Here is a 21,688-nt window from a genome sequence, read left to right on the forward strand (position 1 = left end):
CAGCCAGGGCCCGCGGGTGTCCGGGGGCGTCTGCGGGGAGAGCCGACCTGTGAGAGCGGCACAGCGCCGGCTCCTGTCCGCACTCTGATTCCCAGGACCGCGGGGCGCGGAGCGGTCCTCCTGAAGGTCACAGACCTCCTGGCCACCCAGAAGCTCTTCCCTCTCACCCTAAGATGTCGAATAGGCACCATCTACCACTGGAGCTAAGATTTTCTGCATGGCTTCCGCACACAGGGTCACCCACACACCCCCGGGGTCTCACACCCTCCTCCCTCTTAACCCTCCTGCAATCCTGCTCCCCGGGAGCAGAGGCCCAGCTCTTCTTGTCCCCAGTGTGGCAGACAGAAGAACCCCCGAGGGCGCACACAGAATAGGGTCACGGATCAGCGGAGCCTAAAGCACCCGATTGTTCTGCATTATCTGGGTGGGGCCCGGGCAGCCACACAGACCCCGAGGGAGGTGGAGGCAGGAAGGGCAGGGAGGAAGGAAAAAGGGTCAGGGGATCGCTGTGGCTTTGCAGGACAGAGGGGACCAGAAGCAAAGGGACGCAGAAGCCTGGAGGTTAGGGAAGGAGGGAAGGGGGGGGTCCCTGGTGTCTGCAGAGGACACAGCCCTGCTGCTGACCCTGAGGCTTCAGCTCCGGAGTCCAGGGAGGCCGGTGTCCCTTGGAGAGGGGCTCACTGCAGAGATTCAGACCCAGGAGCCCCAGAGCCCACCCCTCCTGCTCTGCAGAGCTGGGATGGAGAGGGAGGAAGGGGGAGGCTTCCAGGTCCCCAGGTGCCCAGGAGGAGGGAAGGGGAGCCTTCGCTCACCAGTGCCTAGGCCAGGCTCTGCGGGTGACCCCAGTGCCTGGGCCAGGCTCTGCGGGTGACCCGTTGCTGCCTGAAGAGCTTCCTGCAAAGGAAGGAGAGGGCTGGGACTGAGGCTGCCTGGTTCCATCCTGTATGAGATGAGGTGGGGACATACAGTGAATGTTTCAATTAAAAATTACTACAGTCATGCACGTGTTGCCATAATCCCCCTCGGAATCCTCCCCTTGCTTGAAGCACACTGTGGCATCGTTCTCAGCACCCTCTGAAGCAGTTCTGGAGGTCCTCTCTCCTGTCTTCACTTGGAGAGGAGATCAAAAAGGTGAACGCTGCTGCCCAGTGCCCTCTGACAGAAAGGCGGCTCCTAAAACATTGCAGTGTCCTTGTCCCCCATATTCACTGCATCTGCACCCGGGTGACTTCTGGCGCTTCCTCAGCGTCAAAATGACCATGAAAAGTAAACGTTTTGAATCCACTGGAGACGTCCAGGCAGCCAGGGCAGCACCCCTAATGACCCTCAGGAAAGAGGACTGCAGAGCTGCTGCAGGAAGTGCTGAGGACGAGGGGAAGAGTGTGACTGGAGCTAAGAGAGAGTCTGGGGGAGGTTCATGGAAATGCGTCTTACTGGAGGGAGCTTTCACAATTGAGACCCTGCATTTTCCCATCAACCTCGTAATGAGGACTCCTTTGAGGTTGGTCCTGGACCAACACTGGCTTTGTAGGCTAAACTGAGCCTGGGGAGTTCCTGGAGTCCCTCCCAGTCTTCAGGGAGGAGACTGCAGGGTGTGAAGAGACACAGCAGAGCTGGGAGTGGGCTGTCTGTGCTGGGGAGAGCAGGTGCAGGGAGGCGCTGGTGAGGGCTGCTGCAGCCTCAGCTCTCCCACCGGTCCTCCCTGCTCGAGGCTCTCCTGACCCCTTCCCCCACCCGCCTGCGCCTGGGGTGCCCCGCGTGGGCCTCCAGGAGGACAAGAGGCGGTGCTGCTGGCGTCCCGCCTGCCTTTCCCAGGGCAGCTTCTGCACACCCAGCCTCTCTCCCTCTCTGCTTCTCTGTGCTCCGGTCTCTCCATCCTGAGCAGGGCGCTCCGCAGGCAGACACAGCTGTAGGATGGAGTTAGGCCCCGGGAGGTGGGACAGACGTGAGTCCTCCTCACCTGTGGCTGAGAGGTGGACAGGGTCACTCGGGGCTGACCACTCATAGCGGGAGCCGCGGAAAGCGCCATAGCACCGGTAGGTGGCTCCGTGGGCCCCAGGACCCAGCGGGAAGTCCGCCTGGAAAGTGCCCTGGTGGCTCTGAGCAGCAGTGAGCCAGTGCCCCTGGGGCTGCCCCTCCAGGGTCAGGTGGTACACGGCAAAGGGGCGCTGGGAGTTGCAGGACAAGGTCACGTTCTCGCCTGGCCGCCACACGAGGTCCAGCTGGGTGGAGAGGGCAGGTTTCTCGTGCAGCCCTGGGGAAAGTGAGGCAGCTTCGGGAGGCTGCTGTCTGTCACCGCAATTCCACCCAGGCCTGAGGATTTTCTTTCCCTCTCCTACGACTTAGCCTCCGCGATGTTTCCCTTTCTTTCTTCCCTTCTCTTTCTTGGTGTCTGCTTTTCTAATTTTACTCGGTCTGCTCTTTTTATTTGTGTGTGTGTGTGTGTGTGTGTGTGCGTGTACTTCCACCTCTGCTCTCCGTGGGCTCCTTCTCCTGTAACATCGCAGGTTAGGTCCAACCTGGGCCTGAAAACCCCTTTGGGCACTCGGTGAGCGCACAGCACCAGGAATCTCGTTCTTCTCCTTTACCCGGGACTGTGATGGTCTGGGGGATCCCAGCTCAGGCCCGTGCAGGAAGAGCTGTCACCCGAGCAAAGCACCCATGGGTGCCAACGCAGTGAGGCAGGAATGGAATGAGGCTTCCTTCATGGGCTCCGCCGTGACAGCTGAGCTGGGCCCTGAATTCAGGTCAGACCCATGAGGAGTCAGGTAAGGCAGTGGGATGGGAGGGAAGCCCGGCTTCTGCACCGTCCCGGGCTCTGGACAGCATCTCGAGGAAGGACACCCTCTGTGCAGGTGTTTATCTGAGTGTGCAACGACCGGCCCGGTCTGTACCTGCCTTGCTGCCCCTGTGTCTGTGCTTTATGTGTGACCAGTGCTCTGCACTGGTGTCTGCACTGTAGTCTCTATGGGTAAAACTCTCACCAAATCTGTCTCTCTCCAAAAGGACCCCACTGTCTGACATCTTCCTCATGTTTCCTAGGGCTGCGCTCCTACACCATCTGCTCTGTGTCCCCAAAGGGTGCAGCCAGGTGGGGACGCTCTCACCTGTGATCACCAGGTCCAGGGGGTCACTGGGGGCTGAGCACTCATACAGGGAGTGGCTGCGAGACCCATAGCAGCGGTAGGTCCCCGCATGGGTGGCTGTCACAGGGCCCATGGGGAGGGTGGCCTGGGAGCTCCCGTCCTGAGGCTCCCCTGTGAGGAGCACACGGTCCTGGGCTCCCCCGTCTCTGTGCAGAACCAGGATGAACATCTCAAACGTGATGTGTGAGACACACTGCAGGGTCACGGGGGCCTGGCTGGGCCAGGAGGAGGGGTTTCCTGTAGACCCCTGGAAATGAAGAGATGGGGGATTGAGGTCACCGATCCCCTTGCCCCATTGCCTGGGCCCTGGAGTGAGTGAGGGTTTCCCCTCCCCCAGGTTTCTCTTTCTCCTTCCACTCAGCATCTGCACGGTGTCTCTGTGTCTTTGTCCCCTCTGCCTGCATCCGCCTCCATCCCTCTCTGTGCTTCTCTCCATTTCTCTGTGTCTAGAACCAGACTCCGCTCCCCCTGGGTCGTCCTGGGCATCTGCCTCTTGTGCCTGGGGTCACAGGCGCTGCAGGTCCATCCTCAGCTGGCTGCATGGGCCGTGCTCTTGTGGACAAGGTGGGACCCTGACAGGATGTGAAGCAGGTGACATGGTCCTCCTCTGTGTCACCCATTCTGCACTGGGTGGGGTCTCCTGGTGCATCTGTGCCTTCTCCGTGGTCCCAGCCTCCACAGGGTGGCCCTGAGGCTGGATCCAGGAGCTCCAGCACTCACAGCCCACTGGTGGTTTCAGAATCCCGCCCTTCCTGACCTCGGAGTCTCATGGTCAGCTTCCTAATTGGGCCTCGTCCTGGGACCCTGTGTGAGTTTGTGATCGCTGCTGTAACCAACTGCCTGCAAGTTGCTGCTTAAAACAGCACAGAGGTGCCCCCCTGCCCGCTGTGCACTCAGGAGCTTGGAATGGCTGCACTGGCCCAGTTCAGGAGTCCGCTCCTCTGCTTTGCCTTGGCTCCAGGGCAGAATCCACTCCCCTCCTCTCCCAGCTCCAGAGGCTCCTGGTCCTTGGCTCCCAGCCCCTCCCCACCTTCAGAGCTGCAGTGGCTGCTGGGTCTCCCGGGCTCCACTGCTCTGGCCCTCGCTCTCCTCCCTCAGCCTCTCTCCCTGGGCCCTGTGGTCACACGGAGCCCACCTGGGCAACCTGGGAATTCTCCCACCTCGAGGGCAGCTCAGGAACGCCTGGATTCCTCCCGACACAGTCGTACACAGGCCCCACGGTGGAGTGTGGACACCACTGTGGCGCAGGTGCTCAGCCTAGCCCAGTTCCCTGTCCTGAACCCTCTTTTCCTAAACACCCGTGATGTTCTCATTGCTTCTACTCGGCCCCGAATGACACTGGGAAGAAGAAGACGGGACAAAGATCTGCCATTATGGACACCAGCTCTCTGACCTGTAATTACCAGGACCAGAGGGCCACTGAGTGGTGAGAATCTGTGAGGGGAATGAAGGGAAGAGGAAGAGCTGTAGGCCCCTGCATGTGCTGGCGTCACAGGGCCCAAGAGGACGTCCTTCTGGAACATTCTGTGCCAGAGCTCTGGGACATGAGGCCCGTTTTCCTTGTAGAGCCTGAATGTGTCAAACCCATGAGGAGAGTTGCATTTGAGAACCACATGCTCTCCTTGAGGAACGATGGGGCCTGGCCAGGCAGACAGGGAGGGCTTGTCAGGACCTCCTAGGGAGAGGAGGCACAGGCTTAGAGAGGGAAACATGAGGGTCCCCTCGTCCCCATGCTCTGTCTCCCCAGGTCTTTCTGTCCCGAGGCCCCTTTTCCTGTCAGGGGGGCTGGGGCTTCATGGAGACCCCTACCACACAGACATGGCCTGTCTTCCTACAACAAAGCACATTGTCAGAGAATTATAAGCAAGGCTGAATGGTGGACTCTTTGTAGATTTGGCCCTGCAGAGTCAGTTATCCAAAGAGCTCAGCTTAGAGCAGAAGGTGAGAGCTGTGCAAATGAGGTGACTCCTGTGGGAAGCGATGTGTGCAAGAGGGAGGAGCCTGAGTTCTCTGGCTTCACCATTGCCCATCCAGAAACCCAGCTACGCACAGTGTGCACACTGCTGTGAGGATCCCAACCTCAGGGGTGAGCGGAGAGCTCCAGGCCCACAGCACGGAGCAATGCCATGGGGAGCAGAAGAGGAGTGAGTCTCTGCTGTCAGGAGCCCTGCTGCAGGCCTGTGCAGCGCTGCGTGTGCAGAGATGCCCTGGTTCTGTGGTTTCTGTTTGCAAGGGGTGAAATGACTCTGAAAAGAACACCGATGGCACAAGAAATAATAGTGAGAATTGATAAATGTAATTTCATTAAATAAAAAAGGTGCTGCACAACCAAGGAAGGAATGAAGAGAGTGAAGAGACAGCGTACACAGTGGGGGAAGATATCTGCCAGCTACTTCTTGGACAGAGGATTAATATCCAGAAAATGTAAAAATAAAACCTTAGCAACAGCAACAAAACTCAGTCAATAAATGTCAAATGAATCCAGTAGACACTTCTCAAAAGAAGTGAAAAAATGCTCAACATCTAAGCTATTATAGAAATGAAAATCAAAACTAGGGGGAGTTGGATGGATAAAGAAAATGTAGTGCATCTCACAAAATATATTCAACCTTAGAAGAATGAAATCATGTGAACTGTAGGTAAACTGGTGGAACAGGAGCCTGTCAAGTTAAGCCAGAGTCATGAAGTCCAACAGCATATGTTTTATCTTGTTTGAAGAATATAGAAACATGTTTTAAAAAGCACTCACAAGAAGGTAGAAAGGAAGCTTTCAGGGAAGAGATAGTGGATCAGTGGAGTAGGTGGACAGTGTGTGATTAAAGTATGTTATATGCATGCAGACACCAGCAAAAAGGAAAACTACAATTCTGTGTCATTAACATGCACTATACAAAGGAAAAACATCATTGAGTAACATTAAAACATGAGAAAGTAGAAAACTTACCGGGAGAAATAAGTATGAAGGCAAAATGGAATATACTCATCATGTAATGGCAGTGTGAAAATCATGTACGCCTCTTCCACGAGGGTAAAACAAATAATAATAATGATAATTATAATAACTTGTTAAGAAATATGCAGTGTAAAAATCATGGAAAACTATATGTGGGGGCACATAGTTGAGTTAATTTTAGAATGTTTTCAGTCTAAGTTAAGAAAATAATAGTGCCATACTCATAACAGTGTAAGACTAATTGATAGTATAAGGTAGTAATAGTGTAAGATTTTGAAAAAAATCTTCAGGGTAATAACACAGCAGAAACCAGCAATAAGTACACACCAAACTCAAATAATCAGTCAATAAATATTATTAGAGACCATAATTTAAACACAAAGACAGACGGTGGAAGGAATGAATAACTTACAGCATAGCTAGGAAAAAAGTAGTAGTAAGTCCTTATCCATCCATCATCACTTTGAACATAAAGGATTACATTCTCCAATCAGTGTGAGAGTGGATACAAAGGAAGATCCAACCATATGCTGCCTACAAGAGCCTTGCCTCACTTGCAAGAATGCACAAAGACTGAATGTAAAAGGGTAGAGAGAGATTCTATGTGATGGAAACCAGAGAGAGTCTGTGAGACAAATGAGACTTTAAGTCAACAGAGGTAAAGAGAATTAAAGGAGTCACCATATGGTGATAAAGGGGTCCATCCAGCAAGAGAATATCACATTGTTTTGCTGTCACTTTTTTCCTTTTTGGTACTGGGGATTGAACTCGGGACCTTGTGCTTGCGAAGCAGGTGGTGGAACCACTGAGCTAATGGAATACCAGATTGTAATATGGACTCATCCATTTTCAAAGTCCCTGGATATATAAAGTCAACATTAAGAGATCAGAATGAAGAGATGGACTGCACTCCAATGATACTAGGAACTTCAACACCCCTCTGGCAGCAGAGGAAAGAACCTCAGCCACCCTGTAGACTAAATGGACCCAACAGACTCGTATGGAAAATTTCATCCAGCTGCTGCAAAATTCATATTCTTCTAGAAGCTCATGAACATTATGCAGGAGAGTTCATATGTTCGGCCACAAAACATTTCTCAGCAAAGTCATATAAACCAAAATCACATAAAGTATCTTCTGACCACAGTGGTCTAAACCTTGAAACCCATAACAGAATTGCTTAGGAAAATTCACAAGTACATGGAGAATAAAAACCATGTCCCTAAAAAATCCAACGGGTCAACAAACAAATGAAAAATGAAAAACAGATATCTTCAGGCAAATGAAATGATATCAGCAGACATGAGAAAAATATTAAAGAACCGAGCCTGTGTGAGAATGTTCTGGGATTCCTGGGGTTTGGGTGTACAGTGCTCTACCGCTCTGATAGGACGAAAGTGGCCGCACTCTGTGGGTCCCACCTGGCGGAAATGCTGCAGAGCTGAGTTGCCATCTGGTCCTCAGAGGCTGCTGTGCCCAGCTCTGCCTCTTCTCCCTCCACAGATGACACCATCTCCCCAGGCGGCAGCTCTGAGCTGCAGCCTCCTGCAGGTGCTCAGGCTCAGCCTGGGCAGAGTGGCTGGGAGGGCCCTGGGCACAGACTAGGGCCATGTCTGCAGGGCCCGACTGTCCCAGCCACAAGTGATTCTCCCACATCTCTTCTCCCAGTCAGTTTCCAGCCCAAGCCCTGTGCAGCCTGCCCTCCCTCCCCTCACAGGTGCACCCTTCTGTTTTGGCAACAGGCTCACCCGTTTGTGCCCAGATCCTCTGCATCAAGAAGAACCCTGCAGAGAAAGTTCCAGGATGGGTGAGGCAGCTCCTCGAGACGCCTGCTCTCCCCTGCCTTCCTGTGTGGCCCGTGAGCCTCTGCAGCCAGACCTGCTCATGAAGGCCACCAAAGCCCACCACCCCTGGAGACAGGGCTCCCTGCTGCAGGCAGAGCCAGCCCCCAGCCCACACTCCACCCCAGTGCCCACACGCGGACTCCCAGCAGGACTCACCGGGACACAGCAGGCTGAGGACCAAGGGTGACATCCCTTGGCTCCTCCTGTCCACAGAGGCAGCAGCCTGGCAGCACAGCGAGCACAGGATGTCAGGAGGGGCCGGAGCTCTGCTTGCAGGGCGACCACAACAAGAGAAGAGGAGCAGGGGCCTTGTGTGTGTGGCGGGGCGGCCTGGCTTCCTGGAAGTTGTTCAGACCGCAGCCAGGGTGGCCATCTCTGCTCAGCAGTTACCATGGCTGGTCACAGGCAGCCTCAGACCGGATCCTTGCTGTGCAGAGCGGTCACATTGGGTGTGTGTGTGTGTGTGTGTGTGTGTGTGTGTGTGTGTGTGTGTGTGGTTGCACTAGAAGTTTTTGATGCATATTGTTGTTTTTAAATCTTAGACCCAACCGTTCTTTGTGTGGAGCCCGCAGTGTCCCACAGACGTCTCTGGCCACCGGGACTCCTCACAGGGGCCGCTCTGGTCTCCCAGGCCCAGGTGCGATTTCCTTCCTGTCCTACTTCTCCTGTCCTCTCTGGCTGGTCCCAAGTGGACTCTGTGGAGCCGGTGTCTCCCTCACCCCTTCACCCCTCGCCTTCCACATGAACTCCCAGCGCGGTTCAAAATAGACATTATTAGTCTACAGCGATCCTAACGTCTATGACTGTATAAATGCAAATTATCGTCCTTGATAGTAATTCTAGCATTGAGCCTGTGACAGTTTAATCATTAAAACTACCCATCAACTGATGACATAACTGCTAGAATAACAGGATTCCAGTCCACTAGCAAAAGAAGACGCATGCAAGTTCTGGGTCTTACACCTTCCCTGCAGTTTGTTTCTTGGCACAAGGATCGGAGCGCATTCCCGTCTCTCTCTCTTCCTCCGTGGCCTTCGGACAAGGTGTGGCGATGTGGCTTGGGCTGGCCTGGAAGCCGTGGCGATGCTCTCTGCACGCAGAAGGCAGCTCCTGTGGCCGAAGGTGGCAGGGCGAGGAGGAGGAGCCCTCGCCTCTTCCCCCTCTGCACTAATCTCATCTGGGGCCAGAGTTCCACAGTGAACCATTTCTGGGAGGACCCACCTCTTAATCCCGCTACAGGGAGAGCGAGTCACAGCGTGGGTTTAGGAGGGAGAACTACTAAAACTGGCGACAACCGTGTACTTCTGTGCCTAGGTCCACTTGTGTCTGGAAACAGCACCCACCCAAAGAGAGCGCCCGACTGGCAGTGCCATCTCTAAGTTGTTCACTCCATCCATTTTTAAGAGAACAATGCAATGTTTATCAGACCAGCAACCCCTGACCAGAATACCTATCCCTGTATCTGTCACCCCAGAAGGTCATGTGTCTCGATTTCTGTGTCCCACTGATTTCACAGGTACCTGGGTCCGGCGACCGGAGAACAGGTCCTGGATATTCTGTTTTAAAATCTGAGACGTGCTAGGTGTGGTAGCACATGCCTGTAATCCCAGCACTTAGAAAGCTGAGGCAGGATTGCCGGGAGTTCAAGGCCAGCCTGGGCTACACAGTGAGGCCCTCTCAAAAAACCAGAAAAACCAAACCAAACCAAAAGCAAAGCAAAGCAAAGCAAACAAACCCGAGGCAATTTGAGTCCTCAGAGAGTGGTCCTAAGGGTCCAGTCCAGCCCATCCTTGCCCAGCCTTCAGCCTCAGGAAGGAGGATTTGCCGCCCCCTCCTGGTGGGATGTGGTTCCTGTGCTGAAGTGAACACCGGCTGACTGATCTCTGTCAAGGACAGATCCAGAGCCCTGTGCTGTTCACAGTCAGACTTTCAGCTGCAGCAATGGCTGAAGAGCGTGTGGCGAGAGGGAGTCACCAGGTTGGGCCCACGTGTGCTCTCTATTGCACCGTGGCCCACTCTGCGTGCAGCGGGGCCCTGGAAGCAGAGCTGGTAGAGCCCCACTGGCTTGGTCCGGTCCCTGCTGGTCCCTTCCTCACCCCCGCCCCTGCTGTGGGCTGCACTTGCTGCTGGGACACAGGCTCACTGCAGAGGACGTTGTTTTGTCTCCTCAGCACCGGTCTTAGGTGTTGGTGCCTGGGCCCTGAGGCTCCAGAAGGGAGGGCTCAGCTGTGAGGTCCCCGAGAGCTGAGGGCAGAGCACAGAGCGGTGTCCTTGGACTAAAGCAGGTGACAGAAGTCCCTGTGCCCTGGGTGGGGACAGGGCCTCACCCGGGCATCCAGCTCCACCCCATCCTCAGGCTGTGAGTCCTTCACGGCAGCATCTGTGGGCACAGAACAAGGGGTCCCCTCCTGGCCAGAGTCCCCAGGGCCTCTCAGCCCCACAGGCCCCCGCCCCATCCCCACTGGGGACACAGATCCAGGGAGCTGAGCCGATGTCCCCAGGACCAGTGTCGGGGTCCAGTCTGCCCCCCTGCCCTGCTGTGCTGACCGGGGCACAAAGCTCAGACCTCGCCTGAGGCCCCTGGGGGGACGGAGACGGGGACGGGGTCTCTGCCCTGGACTCTGAGCTGGGCTCTGAGGGGATCCGAGGCTCTCCGTCCCTGGGGGCTGCTTTCCCAGCCTGGGGTCCTGAGCCCCTCTGAGGCACAGGGGTCCCATCAATCCTGAGACCCAGGGTGCCCTTTCCGCACTCACCCGCCCCCCTGCATTTGCAGCGATGCTGGTGTCGAAGAAAAAGGATGAGGAGGAGGAGCACAAGCAGCAGGAGGAAGGCCCCGGGGACCAAGATCAGAAGCTTCAGGCTCCTTTCTGACCCTGGGACGGGACTGAGGCCTGCAGAGAGGAAAACGCACTGAACTGAGCGCCTCGTGCGCCAGGTCCAAGGTGGGTCCTTGTATTCGTCACCTCCAACCCTCACCGTCCTGCAGCACGGATGTCACCCACCCAGGCAGGTCACAGACCAGGAAACTGAGGCTCAGAGAGGGAAATCGCCTGTCCCAGGTCCCCGGGCAGGAAGGGGCAGAGCTGGGCAGTCTGCCTTCAGCCTTGTTCTATCCAGCAGGGCTGAGCCCCTGAGCTGGAGGGAAGGAGCCCGCACGCCTGCCGTGGCTGGGGGTCATGGTCACTCTGATCACATGGCACACTGGTCACAGCTGTGCCGATAACTGTGACGGCTCCACCTGCTAGGTCACGTAGACCCTCGGCGTGTGGCTCCTTGTTCTCTGGATTTTGTTCATTTTGGGAGCTGTCCCTTTAGCAGTCCCATCCTAAGGGGACTTGCCTTTCCTGTAATTCAGATTTGTTCCCTCAGGTCTGTGCCAGTCATGCAATATCATGAGTTTTTCTCCTGCTCTGTCTTCTTGTTTTGTCCTCATCTCCCTGGGGGCCAGGACACAACAGCCAGTGGACCCACGGCCTTCCTGAGCTGCCCCTTCCGGTGAGGGTACTGAGGGCCGGACGTTCCTCCAGAGTCTCCCCGCGGTCTCCTCAGCCCGTCCACTGCCCAGCACGGTGGTCCTCACCATGGCTGCTGTCTCCTGCCCTGGAGATGCTGCGGGAAGACGCAGGTTCCTGTTGCAGGTGACGCAGAGCAGAGCCCCCGATCCTGACTGCGCGCTCACCAGAGCTGTGTCCTGGGATGAGCGCGGAGGAGAGGCGTGGATTTAGGGCAGGAAACATGACTCATTTCCTCACTCTCCACGGGGTTTCCTATGCTAACCGGTCCCTTTCACGTACTTCCTTTTTCGTGTCACTGAGTCCATTCCCATCTTCCTGTGAACAAAGTTCTGAGCCATCTTCACTTTCTCAGAGCCCTGGGGCAGTATTCTCCTGAGCTGGGTGACTTCTGTTTCCTGGCTGGTCAGCACCACTCCCTGTCCGTGCTTCCTGGACCTTAGCAACTCTCACTGACCCTCAGCTTCCTCAGCGGCAGCTGACGTCCACACCTCACTCCTAGAGCGGTTGTGGGGTCAGCGGTGCCTGGACCTGGGGCGGCTCAGCATGGTCAGTTTGAGGGCAGGGAAGCCCTGGGTTTGGGACATGCGCGGTCCGCGGTGTGGGACCACAGACGTGCCCGGACCAGGTCCCTATCTGCTCTGAGCACTTCAGAGCGGTCTGCTGATTACGTGTGAAGCTTCCAGATTAGCAGGGTCATGGGAATCAGCACAGAAATGAAGGTGCTCACATGGAGAAGGACACAGAGGCCAAAGCTGAGAGGCCCTGGAATCTGGGAGCATCAGAGGGTCACTGGAGAGGGCTTCCCTCCTCTCTGCCAGGTTGGGTGGGGTCAGGCCACAGGCGAGGGTCGCAGGCTGCACTCCCTGTGTGTACAGAGGGGCGCTGGGCTCTCAGCTCCCTGTCGGGGCCATGATCCGCACTGAGCCCCCTCCCTGTGTATGCAAAGACCAGATTTACTCCCACACTGTGATGGCCAGGCCTCGTGTGTGAGGGTCACAGGTGACCCACCCCTGCAGGCACGAGGGGGCAGGAGCTAAGTTGGAGGTGCGTCCGTTCCCTCAGGGCGGGAGCGGCTGCAGCTTCCTCCTCAGGCCTGATTCCTGGGTCGGCCCTGGTGAAGCCCAGGCAGCTCAGGTGCAGCGAGCAGAGACACCCAGCAGGGACGGACAGTGTGCAGGGTGTGAGGTTAAAATGGGAAACTAGGGAGAAGGAGATGTGCAGTGTTCCAGTGGTGGGAAGCAGCATCCTGGTAAACGTAAGCTCGCGTCTCCTGTCTTTTCTAGTTCTCTGAGGTGAACAGTTTCATTATTTAAGAACTTTCACCTTTTAGCTCTTTTTACAGTTGGAATTCTTATTTCGACATAAACTTCTCATCACTTCTTTTGTTTTACTGCATGCGTTTTTATTTTATTTTAACATCACTGCTGTGGATTGACCTAAGGCCTCAGTCATGCTAGGACAGCTAGGCCTCGTCTTGCTGGGATGAGCTGCATCCCACACCTTTTACAATTTTACTCTAAGACATTTCTAAGAAATTTTATTCTCTAAGAGCCCACTCTGGCCTTGGAATCGTCCAGCTCCTGCCTCAGCCTCCCAGATAGCTGAGCTCACAAGCTGCACCACCAAACCCAGCCCTTTGCCGCCCTGCTCGTGGGACGTTTGTAGATTTCTCTTTCCGGTTGCTCTGAGTGTCACAGGAGACTTGTATTTATAGCACTCCGTCTTCACTCCTTCTGCACACCGCAATGGGCCTGCTTTTATGTTGTGTATCTGTTGACACATTTTGTGTCAGAGTCACTCGTACTCCGGTCCTTTCATTTCGTTGGTGGTACCGAGGGTCAGACCCAGGGCACTCGGCGAGCTGGCCAAGCAGTCCACCCCTGAGCGACTCCCCAGCCGAGCCGTGTTTCCCTCTTACAGTCGGATTAGTGTGATCCACGCGGTACAATCCCTGTATCCAGCGCTCTGTATGTGTCTACATGTTTTACGGTTCCGATGAAGAAAATGGAAGAATAACAAGAAAAATGTACACCGAGGGTAAGCTCACAAGCTGGGGCCGGGTGGAACCACAGCCTGATGAGCTAATGGCCGCCTGCTGCACCACCCGCTCTTTTCTATAGTCGAGGGCAAACAGGAAGAGGGGCTGAGGTAAATCATGCCAAGCGGAAGCCGTGTGGCTGCGGAACAGGGATGGATACAAGGCAACTGTCTCCGGGGGCTGTGCCGCCACCCAGGGTCTGCAATGCTCGCACGTCTGTCCGACCCTTTAATCTGTGGAGGAGAAAGGGAGTAGCAGGCAGAAAGCGGATAAGGAGCAGGAAGGACCGTCTTCAGGCTGTGTTTTGCTGTCATTTTGGTTTCTGGGTCTTGCAGGACAAATCAAAGGTCTTATCAATGCGGAGCACTTTAGCATTGAGCTACACCTCCAGCCTCATGCTGCTGTTTGGTGTCGCTTGGTTTAAACGTGGAGAACCCCATTCATTATTTCATCTAAGGCAGCTATTTTAGCTTTTTATTATCCTGAAAAAAATACGTGAAAAAAACCAAGTTAGAGGAAATGTTTATTTCAGCTCATACTTTCAGACGTTTGGGCCATGATCAGCTGGTTCGACTGCTTTTAGGGCCACGGTGAGGTAGAACTGGAGGAGCAGAGGACAGGAAGGAGAGAGAAAAGGAGAGAGGGCAGGGCAGAGAGGGGCTGAGTGTGCAGCCAGGACTCCAGTCTATTGGACGGGGCTGCCCACACTCAGGGTGGGTCTCCCCTGTCGGTTGGCTGACCCACCTGCCAATCATCTCGGAATCCACACACACACACACACACACACACACACACACGCGCGCGCGCGCGTGCACACGCGCACACACACATGCCCTGTCCTTGTTTCCCTCTCATCTCAATGCAGTGAAGTTGAAAATGAAAACTGAGCCTCACAGCAGTTCCAGCGGTGATGGGCTTCCTCGGAGCCTGTTTACGAAAGGGCTTCACCTTCATACCTGAAGGACACTGCCATGGGCCCACCCAGCCCAGTGTGGGCACAGGTCGGAAGGAATAAAGATCAGGGTCTTGAGACACCTGGCTGCACGTACACAGCCACATCATTCCCACCGCGAGACACGGGAACAATCCAGGGCCTGCTGACACACGAGCGGGTTCAGGCGGCTGGTAGGGCTAACGCCCGGAGATGAGAAGAGGCTTGGGGACAGCGTGGCAGCTCGGGCGCGCCAGGCAGGAAGGCAGCCACGCCGTGGAGAGTGAGGCCTGCCGTGGCACCTTCCACGTGGGCAGCATCACCTCTGCTAACAACCGCGCAGCGCCCACTGCAACAGTGCAAAGTTAGCCCCCGGGAGAGTTTCACAGCTCAGTGGTTACAGCAGGAAAAGTGGGTGGTGGGGAACCGGAAATGAAAAGAAAAAGCAAAATTTGAAAAATTCAGAGATGGGACTGGAAAAGGAAGACAGAGATGTAAAGGAAGACAGGTAAGATATACTTTTCCTATTGAGGAGAAAAAAATAAAATAAATTGAGATAGAGAACACTCACTGGAAAAAATGAAGAAGAAAAGAACATAAAGAGCCAGAAATGGAGAAAAAAGAAATGTAAGAAGGGACTGGCATCGTGAAGTTGGCCACGAAAGGAAAGTTACGGTACTCGGTGAACACCTAAGGTCAGGGCTGTTTAAAAAAGTGGTTTTTAAAGCTAGTTGTAGTGGCAAATGCCTGTAATTCCAGCCCCGTGGGAGTTGAGTCAAGGATCCTAAATTGGAACCAAGGATCCTAAATTCAAAACAAGACTGGGCAACTTAGCTGGACGCTGTGAATAATCAGTGCACCGAGCCCAAGTCATTATATTTCAGGAGAAACTGCACAGAGATCACCTGATGACAGCTAGCGGGTTTCCAGGTATTGGTTTTTTTCATGTTGGACTCATATTTTTGCCCACGTTTCTGTTATTTGAACCAATTCCAGGTTGTCAGCTGAAAGGACGGAGTCTCATTCATACACGTTGGGGAATGTTGTAATTACAATTAAACGGCGCACGATGGCGGAACAGGGCATGAAGCATGCAGAGGTGAGGCCGGAACCTGGCCTGTGGGCCTCAGCCTCACAGATGGAGCGGGAAGAGAGGAGGGACCGGCAACAGAGCCTGCAGTGAGACGGGCACCGGTGCGGCAGCTCTGTGGGGAAAGCCCTCTGTCCTCACGCCCGCCGGTCGCCGTGCTCTGACCACGTGTGCTTCTGCGACATTTTCTCAACCGAAGCCCCCAGCTGTGCACTGTATTTTCTTCCGCAACCTCCTGAGACGTCAGGTTATTCCCAAGGCTCTGCCGCTCCGAGCAGTGACTGCTGTCTATCTATCGTCTTTACCTCCTGGCCGTGTCTCGGGTCCTTCTCTGGCTGTGCCGAGCCTCAAGTAGCAGAACCCCGAGGACCACCAGGACCAGGCCGGCCAGGCCCATCCGGATGAGATTCCCCACTGTGTAGTCCTGGGGGTGAGAGGCTGGGGTTGGGGAGACAGGGGGCACAGAGGTGAGGACATGTGAAGATGATTCCAGGCTCCCTCACTGTTCACCCAGGCCACCTGCCTCCCCCAACAGGCTGAGCCCTGTGAGTCAGCGCCGTAGCTGAGAATCCTCCTTCCCTTGTATCTTGGACTCTGCACTGTCCTGAGATGGGCTGCCGGTCTCAGGCTGCACGGCTCCTGAGGGCCAAGGATGAGGAGCAGAACGTGGGAGGCGCTGGAGCCCCAAGTCCCTGCCTGAGCTCCACAGCCTGCACCTCTTTCTCCGCTCTGTTCAGGTCCCGAGTGAGCCCTTGCCCTGCTGTGGCGAGGCCCCCTCAGAGTCCCCACACTCTGTGAGCACAGGTCTTGTGTCGGAGTCACCTTGGGGCAAAGTGTGGCTCAGCTCCGGGAGCCTGGGATGGATGGGAATAATGCTTTCTCAGTCCAGAAATAACCAAGTCGTTGAATGCTGTCTGTCAGGCAGGGACACAGGAGATACGAGCTACTCCCTGAACCGCCAGCGAGGGACTGGGGTCCAGGGCTCCTGAACATCAGGGGCTCAAAGAGAGGAAGGAAGTCAGGGGCTGCCTCCCCTTACCGCCCAGGCGGCCCCCTGGTGCTTATCACCCAGTTACCCTTCGGATAACCAATTACCACGCAGTAGGAGACACTACGGAGCAGTACACACACTCACACGCACTCACACCTGCAAAAGCATATATGTTCTACATGTCAGTGATGTCAGAGCTTTATAAGCCACGGATTTCTGCCTCTTAGAGGTATGCATCTATGTTGGGTGACCAGTAGTACACAGATAAAAGCTGAGCAATAGTGGGAATTCAGATGAAAGCTTGAGATACACACACATGTACATGCAGACGTACAGTCCATGTCATTAATCACTGCATGTGTGCGGGACTATGGAACGGCAGAAATGTGTGAAACTACACCTGTATATTTGCAGCTGACACATTGGTCTCTAATTTAGAAACCAGAACAGTTCCAGGTTTGGGCACAGTGGTGCACGCCTGCAATCCTAGCACTTGGGGGTAGCGGGGCTGAGGCAAGAGCATTTCAGCAAGTCTGAGGCCAGCCTGAACTACGCAGCGAGACCCTGTCTCAAAAAAAAGCAACAGAATTTCAGTCTACTCGTGGTTGATGTACGTTCTATGTGCAGATTCAGAGAGACTGAAAATAATTAGTGGACAGAATTCCGAGTTAATATGAAGTAAAATACACATAAACGAATAGCTTTTCTACAAATTAATATTTAGAAAATATACAGTAGCCACAGTTCTGAATTTCAAATTATTAAAATAGTTGCACAATTCTTAAATTGACTCTGAACATACATGACTTTAGGAATAACATGTTCCTAAAGTTCATTAATTAACTGCACATTTAAATATCTTTCATGAGGTGCATCATTGGTACATAAGTGTAATCTGAAGTTCTGAATATATGAGGTAGAATTACTTTAAAACTCTAAATCCATGTATTTAGACTAAACGTCCATTGTACTGTGTAAAAAATTGAGGAAATGAGAAACAATACGGACTGAACAGCAAGCACACAGCAGGATCAAGCTGAATCCACTGGACCCGTGGCACAGGGACCAAGCACCGGCCCAGCCAGCGGTGCCAGCCCCTCCTGAGTCTCAGGTGCCCACAGGGCACAGAGGCCCCAGGTGACGCAGCAGCAGCCTGGCTGCTTCTCCCTGCAGGAGCGGGTATGGGGGGCTGGGCCTCTCCCACAGGCGACCCCAGGCCGAGCAGCCTCCTGCCCTGGTCCCAGGGGGCCCAGGAACTGAAGGTGTGGAGTGGCTTCGGCCTCGGGGTCTCTCAGAAACTGGAATGGGCTGGGTAGAGCTCATGGTCCCCAGCTCCCTGGGGTGCGCAAGACTATGAGTTGGATCCCAGCACAGGAGAGGAGGGGCGGGCGCCAAGGCGGCCTCTGTGCTCCCATCCACCCTGGCCCATCTGCTCCGCGCCCTCCCTGGCCCTTCTGCTCCTCCACCTGCACATGTCCTCCCAGACAGGCCCAGCTGGGGTCAGCAGACCTGTGTGCGGGGCTCTCCACAGAAGCTGTGTGACTTGTGTGAAGGAGAAGGGACTTGAACCCGGCGTGTTTTCATAGTCTTTCTTGTTTCCATGACACTGTGGCTTTATCTCACCACACTGAGGCCCCAGGACTGGGGGATGAACCCACACGCCTGCCCCTGTCTGATTCTGGACCCATCCAGGTCACAGTGACCGGGAAAAGCAGGATGGGCTCGGGCAGGCCTGCAGACCAGAGCAGACCTCACATGCCCGGATCTGCCACCCTGGGACATCAGAGTGGACACTGAAGGTCACTTCTCCATTTCCCCAGCCCAGATTCAGAGCCCAGAGTAGGAGGAGGGGCTGAACCAAAGGAAACGCTCCTAGGGCTCCAAAATCTCAGTTCACAGTGCTCAGGGAGAATGGAGGACTCTGCCTGGCTCCACTAAGCTCGGGCTCAGAACTTAGATGGAGGCCGGACTGCCTGCTGCTTCTGTAGACAGAAGGAAAGTGTCCTTAGCTCTCTGTGACTGACACAGCAGGATCACCATCCTCCCTTGAAGACAACAAGGGTCTTGGCTGCAACCAGAGGGAGGGAGGCGCTGGCAGGGCCCAGGAGGAAGTCGGCCTAAGAGAGCCCAGCCTGGCGCTGCCGGCCAGGGCGCTGGGAGAGGTCCCAGGCCCCCTCCGTGGACAGAGCGAATGTGTCATAGGTGATGTCAGAGCGACACTGCAGGGTCAGGGTGTGTCCAGGGGCCAGGACAGGGCCCTGCTGGGTGAGGAGGGAGGGCTTCCTGGGCAGCCCTGGAAGAGGAGGAGCCGGGCTGAGGGGCTGCTTCCTGCCCTGGGGTCTCCCTGTCTCTCACCGGGGTCTCTGGCTCTCCCTCATCCTCTCTGGGGCTGTTCTGAGGAAAAGAAACCCAACAACCTGCTTGGTACCCAGAATTATATCAAACAGGGCCAGAACTTTCTCACCTGAGACCAGGAGCTCCAGGCAGTCGCTGGGTACTGACCACAGCTGGAGTTGGCTCCTGTAATAGCCGTAGCACCTGAACGTCCTATTGTGGCCGGGGGTCACAGGGCCCACAGAGAACAGGGCTTGGACCAGCCCGCTGGGGCCTGGCTGGGAGTCCAGCGTCCAGGAGAGCTCATCATCCTTGGTAGTCAGAACGAACAGGTTATATCTCTGCTGTGAGCTACACTGGAGGGTCACGGTCCCTCCTGAGGTCACCACAGGGCTGGGCAGCACTGAGAGGCTGGGCTTGCTGTAAAATCCTAGAAGAGGAGTCAGATAGTTAAATGGACTCACCCCTCCCACACTGTCCCCAGGGCTGGGCTGTGAGAGGGGACACCCTGAGTGCAGACCCCTCCTGAGGGCAGAGCCGGGGCTGGGCCCCCGAGTGTCCTCTCACCTGTCACCACCAGCTCCAGGGGCTCACTGCGCTCTGACCAGCCAGCAGGGGTTCGGTAGTAACAGCGATATCGTCCTGCATAGTGCTCTGTTATGTGTTCTATGGTGAACTTGGTCTTGTTCCTGGGCTGCAGTAGCTCCTGTTTGTCCCAGGGCACTTGTGTTCCCTGTTTCTCCAGACAATAGTCCTGGGCCTTCAGGGTCCCCTCACACCAGAGTGTCACAGGCTTCCCCCATGGTATCACAGATCCTGGCTCAGCCCAGAGCCTGGGTGTGGGGAGGGTCCCTGAGGGAGATCACAGCTGGGTCTCAGGCCCGTCCTGCTCCCTCACACCCCAGCTCTCAGCCCCAGGACCCTCCACACCTCCCCAGCACCGGCCCACACCTGCTGTTCTCCCTCCCCACTGCCCACGGTGGCCCCTTTTCCCCGGGAGGAGGAGGGACAGGGACAGCTGGGGACACACTCACCGGCCTGCACTCGGGTCCTGGGGCCCAGACTCAGCCCTGGAAGAGAGCTCCCCGTGAGAGGTTTGCCCCGGAGCCTGAGCAGGTCCTCTCCTCCCGGGGCCTCCTGAGCCCTGGGTCTCCTGATGGAGCAGGGCTGGCTGTGGGGTGGGGGCCCTCCCAGAGCGGGGTGTCCCCTGCCCTCTTCCCGTCTCACCCAGGCAGAGCAGGGCCGTGAGGCTGGGGGTCATGGCTCCTCTCCCACTCGCCCTGGTTTTGTGGATGAGTGCAGGGTCCAGCAGGACCGAGTGAGGCAAAGGGCGCGGCCACTTCCCATGCTGGGGTTGATGCAACAGCAGCCCCACAGGAAGGGGAACTGCGGGGAGTTCCTGGGAGCCTGCTTGTCTCTGCCCAGCTGAGCTGGGGGTGGGCAGCAGGCTGTGTGCATACTTCAGCCGGGATGAGGGGGTGCCTTGCCCTGGCCTCTGTCTCCCCCATCTGTCCTCACCTCAGCAAGGGCCAAGACCTGGGAGCAGAGGCCTGGGCCTTCCTGAGCTGCCCCTTCTGGTGAGGGTGCCCAGGGCCAGGCCTTCCTCCAGAGCCTCCCCGAGGTCTCCTCCCTCCCTCAGCCCGTCCACGGCCCAGCACGGGGGTCCTCACCATGGCTGTCGGCTCCCGCCCTGGAGATGCTGCGGGGAAGATGTGGTTCCTGCTGCAGGTGATGCAGAGAGAGCAGAGCCGCACTGAGCCTGACTGTGCGGCTCACCAGAGCCATCTCTGTCTCCTGTAGAAAGAAGCTTTCCGGGCTGTACAGAGCAGCACTCTCTCTGCAGACCACCTCCCAGCACCATGCTGTCCTTCTGTCCACTGCCCATGCTGGCCCATGGCTCACCCAGCCCTTACTGTGCACAGCCTCGGTGTCAGGCGTGGGAGTCACTGGGGAAGCTGCAACCTCCTCCCCTGAAAGCCCCCAAGGTCAGATGCCAGGTGCCTCGGTGTCCGCTTCCCAGGAGCAGGGAGGAGATATGGGGACAACAGGACACAGTAATGTTGGAGTGCGAAAATCCGATTTCGGGGAGGGCAAATCTGCAGAAAGACAGTGACAGCAGGTATTGCAGGCAAGGCTCATAAAAGGGGGGGTCAAGGCATTCCTGCGGAAGAAACAAAGGGAGACCAACACCAGGCTGTAATTAACCAGTAACCCATCGAGTCCATGAGGAAGGCCATAATTCAAGGGAAGGAATTTAGTTGGAGCCACACTGTCCTTGGGCACAATGATGTCTCACCCAGGGCCCTGCAGCTTCACGCGCAGGACTTAGGTCTCTGCTGCAGCCACTGGCAGAGGAGCTGTGCTCAGCCATGATAACGGTAGGTGTTCGGATGGAGGGATGGGCGGACGGCTGGAAGGATGGACAGATGGACAACCAGGTGGAAGGAAGAGAGGAGGGAATGAAGGATGAAGGGATAGATGGACCGATGGACGGATGGACGGGAGGAAGGAAGGGCGGTGGGTAGATGGTGACAGCATGAGGCGCACATGTACACGGCAACTGTGCAAGCTGGGGCTTAGATTCCACAGGGTCCGTTCTCAGCCCACACAGCTTCACACAAACCTTAGCTCCTCCTCATGCAAAGGGACAACACGGCTCTCTCGGAGAATTAGTATGATCACTGCCATCCCTGCCGGGCCAGCACAGGGAATGAAGCTCCCGGAGAGGCCCCTGACCCTGCTCCCAGCCTGCTCCCCAAGGCAGCTGGTTCAGCTCCTGGGCCTCGCCCTGGCCTCTCCCTGTGGACTCCGCACCTCCCACTCCCTCCCTCCTCCTTGCACAGAAG

General features: G+C 55.8%; 2 protein-coding genes and 1 long non-coding RNA gene across 5 annotated transcripts; 1 reads left to right on the forward strand and 2 right to left on the reverse strand.

Moving 5' to 3' along the window:
• Positions 1 to 818: 818 nt before the first annotated feature.
• Positions 819 to 5,473, reverse strand: LOC104857269 (putative killer cell immunoglobulin-like receptor like protein KIR3DP1). Its single transcript, XM_019206454.2, is given in 5 exon segments — positions 819 to 940; positions 1,961 to 2,254; positions 3,108 to 3,352; positions 3,354 to 3,393; positions 4,540 to 5,473. Coding segments are annotated over 5 exon segments (1,020 nt in total). The 5' UTR covers positions 4,859 to 5,473.
• Positions 5,474 to 8,298: 2,825 nt separating this feature from the next.
• Positions 8,299 to 11,536, forward strand: LOC104857192. Of its 2 annotated transcripts, XR_004518068.1 has the most exons (5): positions 8,299 to 8,392; positions 8,486 to 8,580; positions 10,115 to 10,228; positions 10,717 to 10,885; positions 11,392 to 11,536. It is a non-coding gene; the product is annotated as an uncharacterized LOC104857192 (long non-coding RNA). The 2 variants fall into 2 exon arrangements; XR_778812.3 differs by having other exon boundaries at positions 8,299 to 8,580.
• Positions 11,537 to 13,936: 2,400 nt separating this feature from the next.
• On the reverse strand, positions 13,937 to 20,217 carry LOC104857190 (leukocyte immunoglobulin-like receptor subfamily A member 5). 2 transcript variants are annotated; one of them, XM_010616948.1, is made up of 5 exons: positions 20,070 to 20,217; positions 19,877 to 19,912; positions 19,410 to 19,694; positions 18,973 to 19,272; positions 13,937 to 13,978 (listed from the first exon to the last, which is right to left on the reverse strand). In XM_010616948.1, exons 1-5 carry the CDS (start codon positions 20,101 to 20,103, stop codon positions 13,974 to 13,976), a joined length of 660 nt encoding a protein of 219 aa, XP_010615250.1. In that variant the 5' UTR covers positions 20,104 to 20,217; the 3' UTR covers positions 13,937 to 13,973. The 2 variants fall into 2 exon arrangements, with proteins under 2 accessions (XP_010615250.1, XP_033622014.1); XM_033766123.1 differs by lacking the exon at positions 13,937 to 13,978 and adding an exon at positions 14,997 to 15,955.
• Between the last annotated feature and the right edge of the window lie 1,471 nt (positions 20,218 to 21,688).

Source organism: Fukomys damarensis, unplaced genomic scaffold, assembly GCF_012274545.1.
Source record: "Fukomys damarensis isolate Sample0158 unplaced genomic scaffold, DMR_v1.0_HiC HiC_scaffold_19, whole genome shotgun sequence".
Classification (NCBI taxonomy): domain Eukaryota; kingdom Metazoa; phylum Chordata; class Mammalia; order Rodentia; family Bathyergidae; genus Fukomys; species Fukomys damarensis.

What these genes read in the sequence shown, in the direction of transcription:
- LOC104857190 (XM_033766123.1), bottom strand. Translation starts at nt 20,103, where the DNA reads ATGACCCCCAGCCTCACGGCCCTGCTCTGCCTGG. An exon ending in CACGGCCCTGCTCTGCCTGG is followed by an intron (nt 19,913 to 20,069) that starts GTGAGACGGGAA and finishes GCTCTCTTCCAG; the next exon opens with GGCTGAGTCTGGGCCCCAGG. An exon ending in CCTGGAGCTGGTGGTGACAG is followed by an intron (nt 19,273 to 19,409) that starts GTGAGAGGACAC and finishes CTCCTCTTCTAG; the next exon opens with GATTTTACAGCAAGCCCAGC.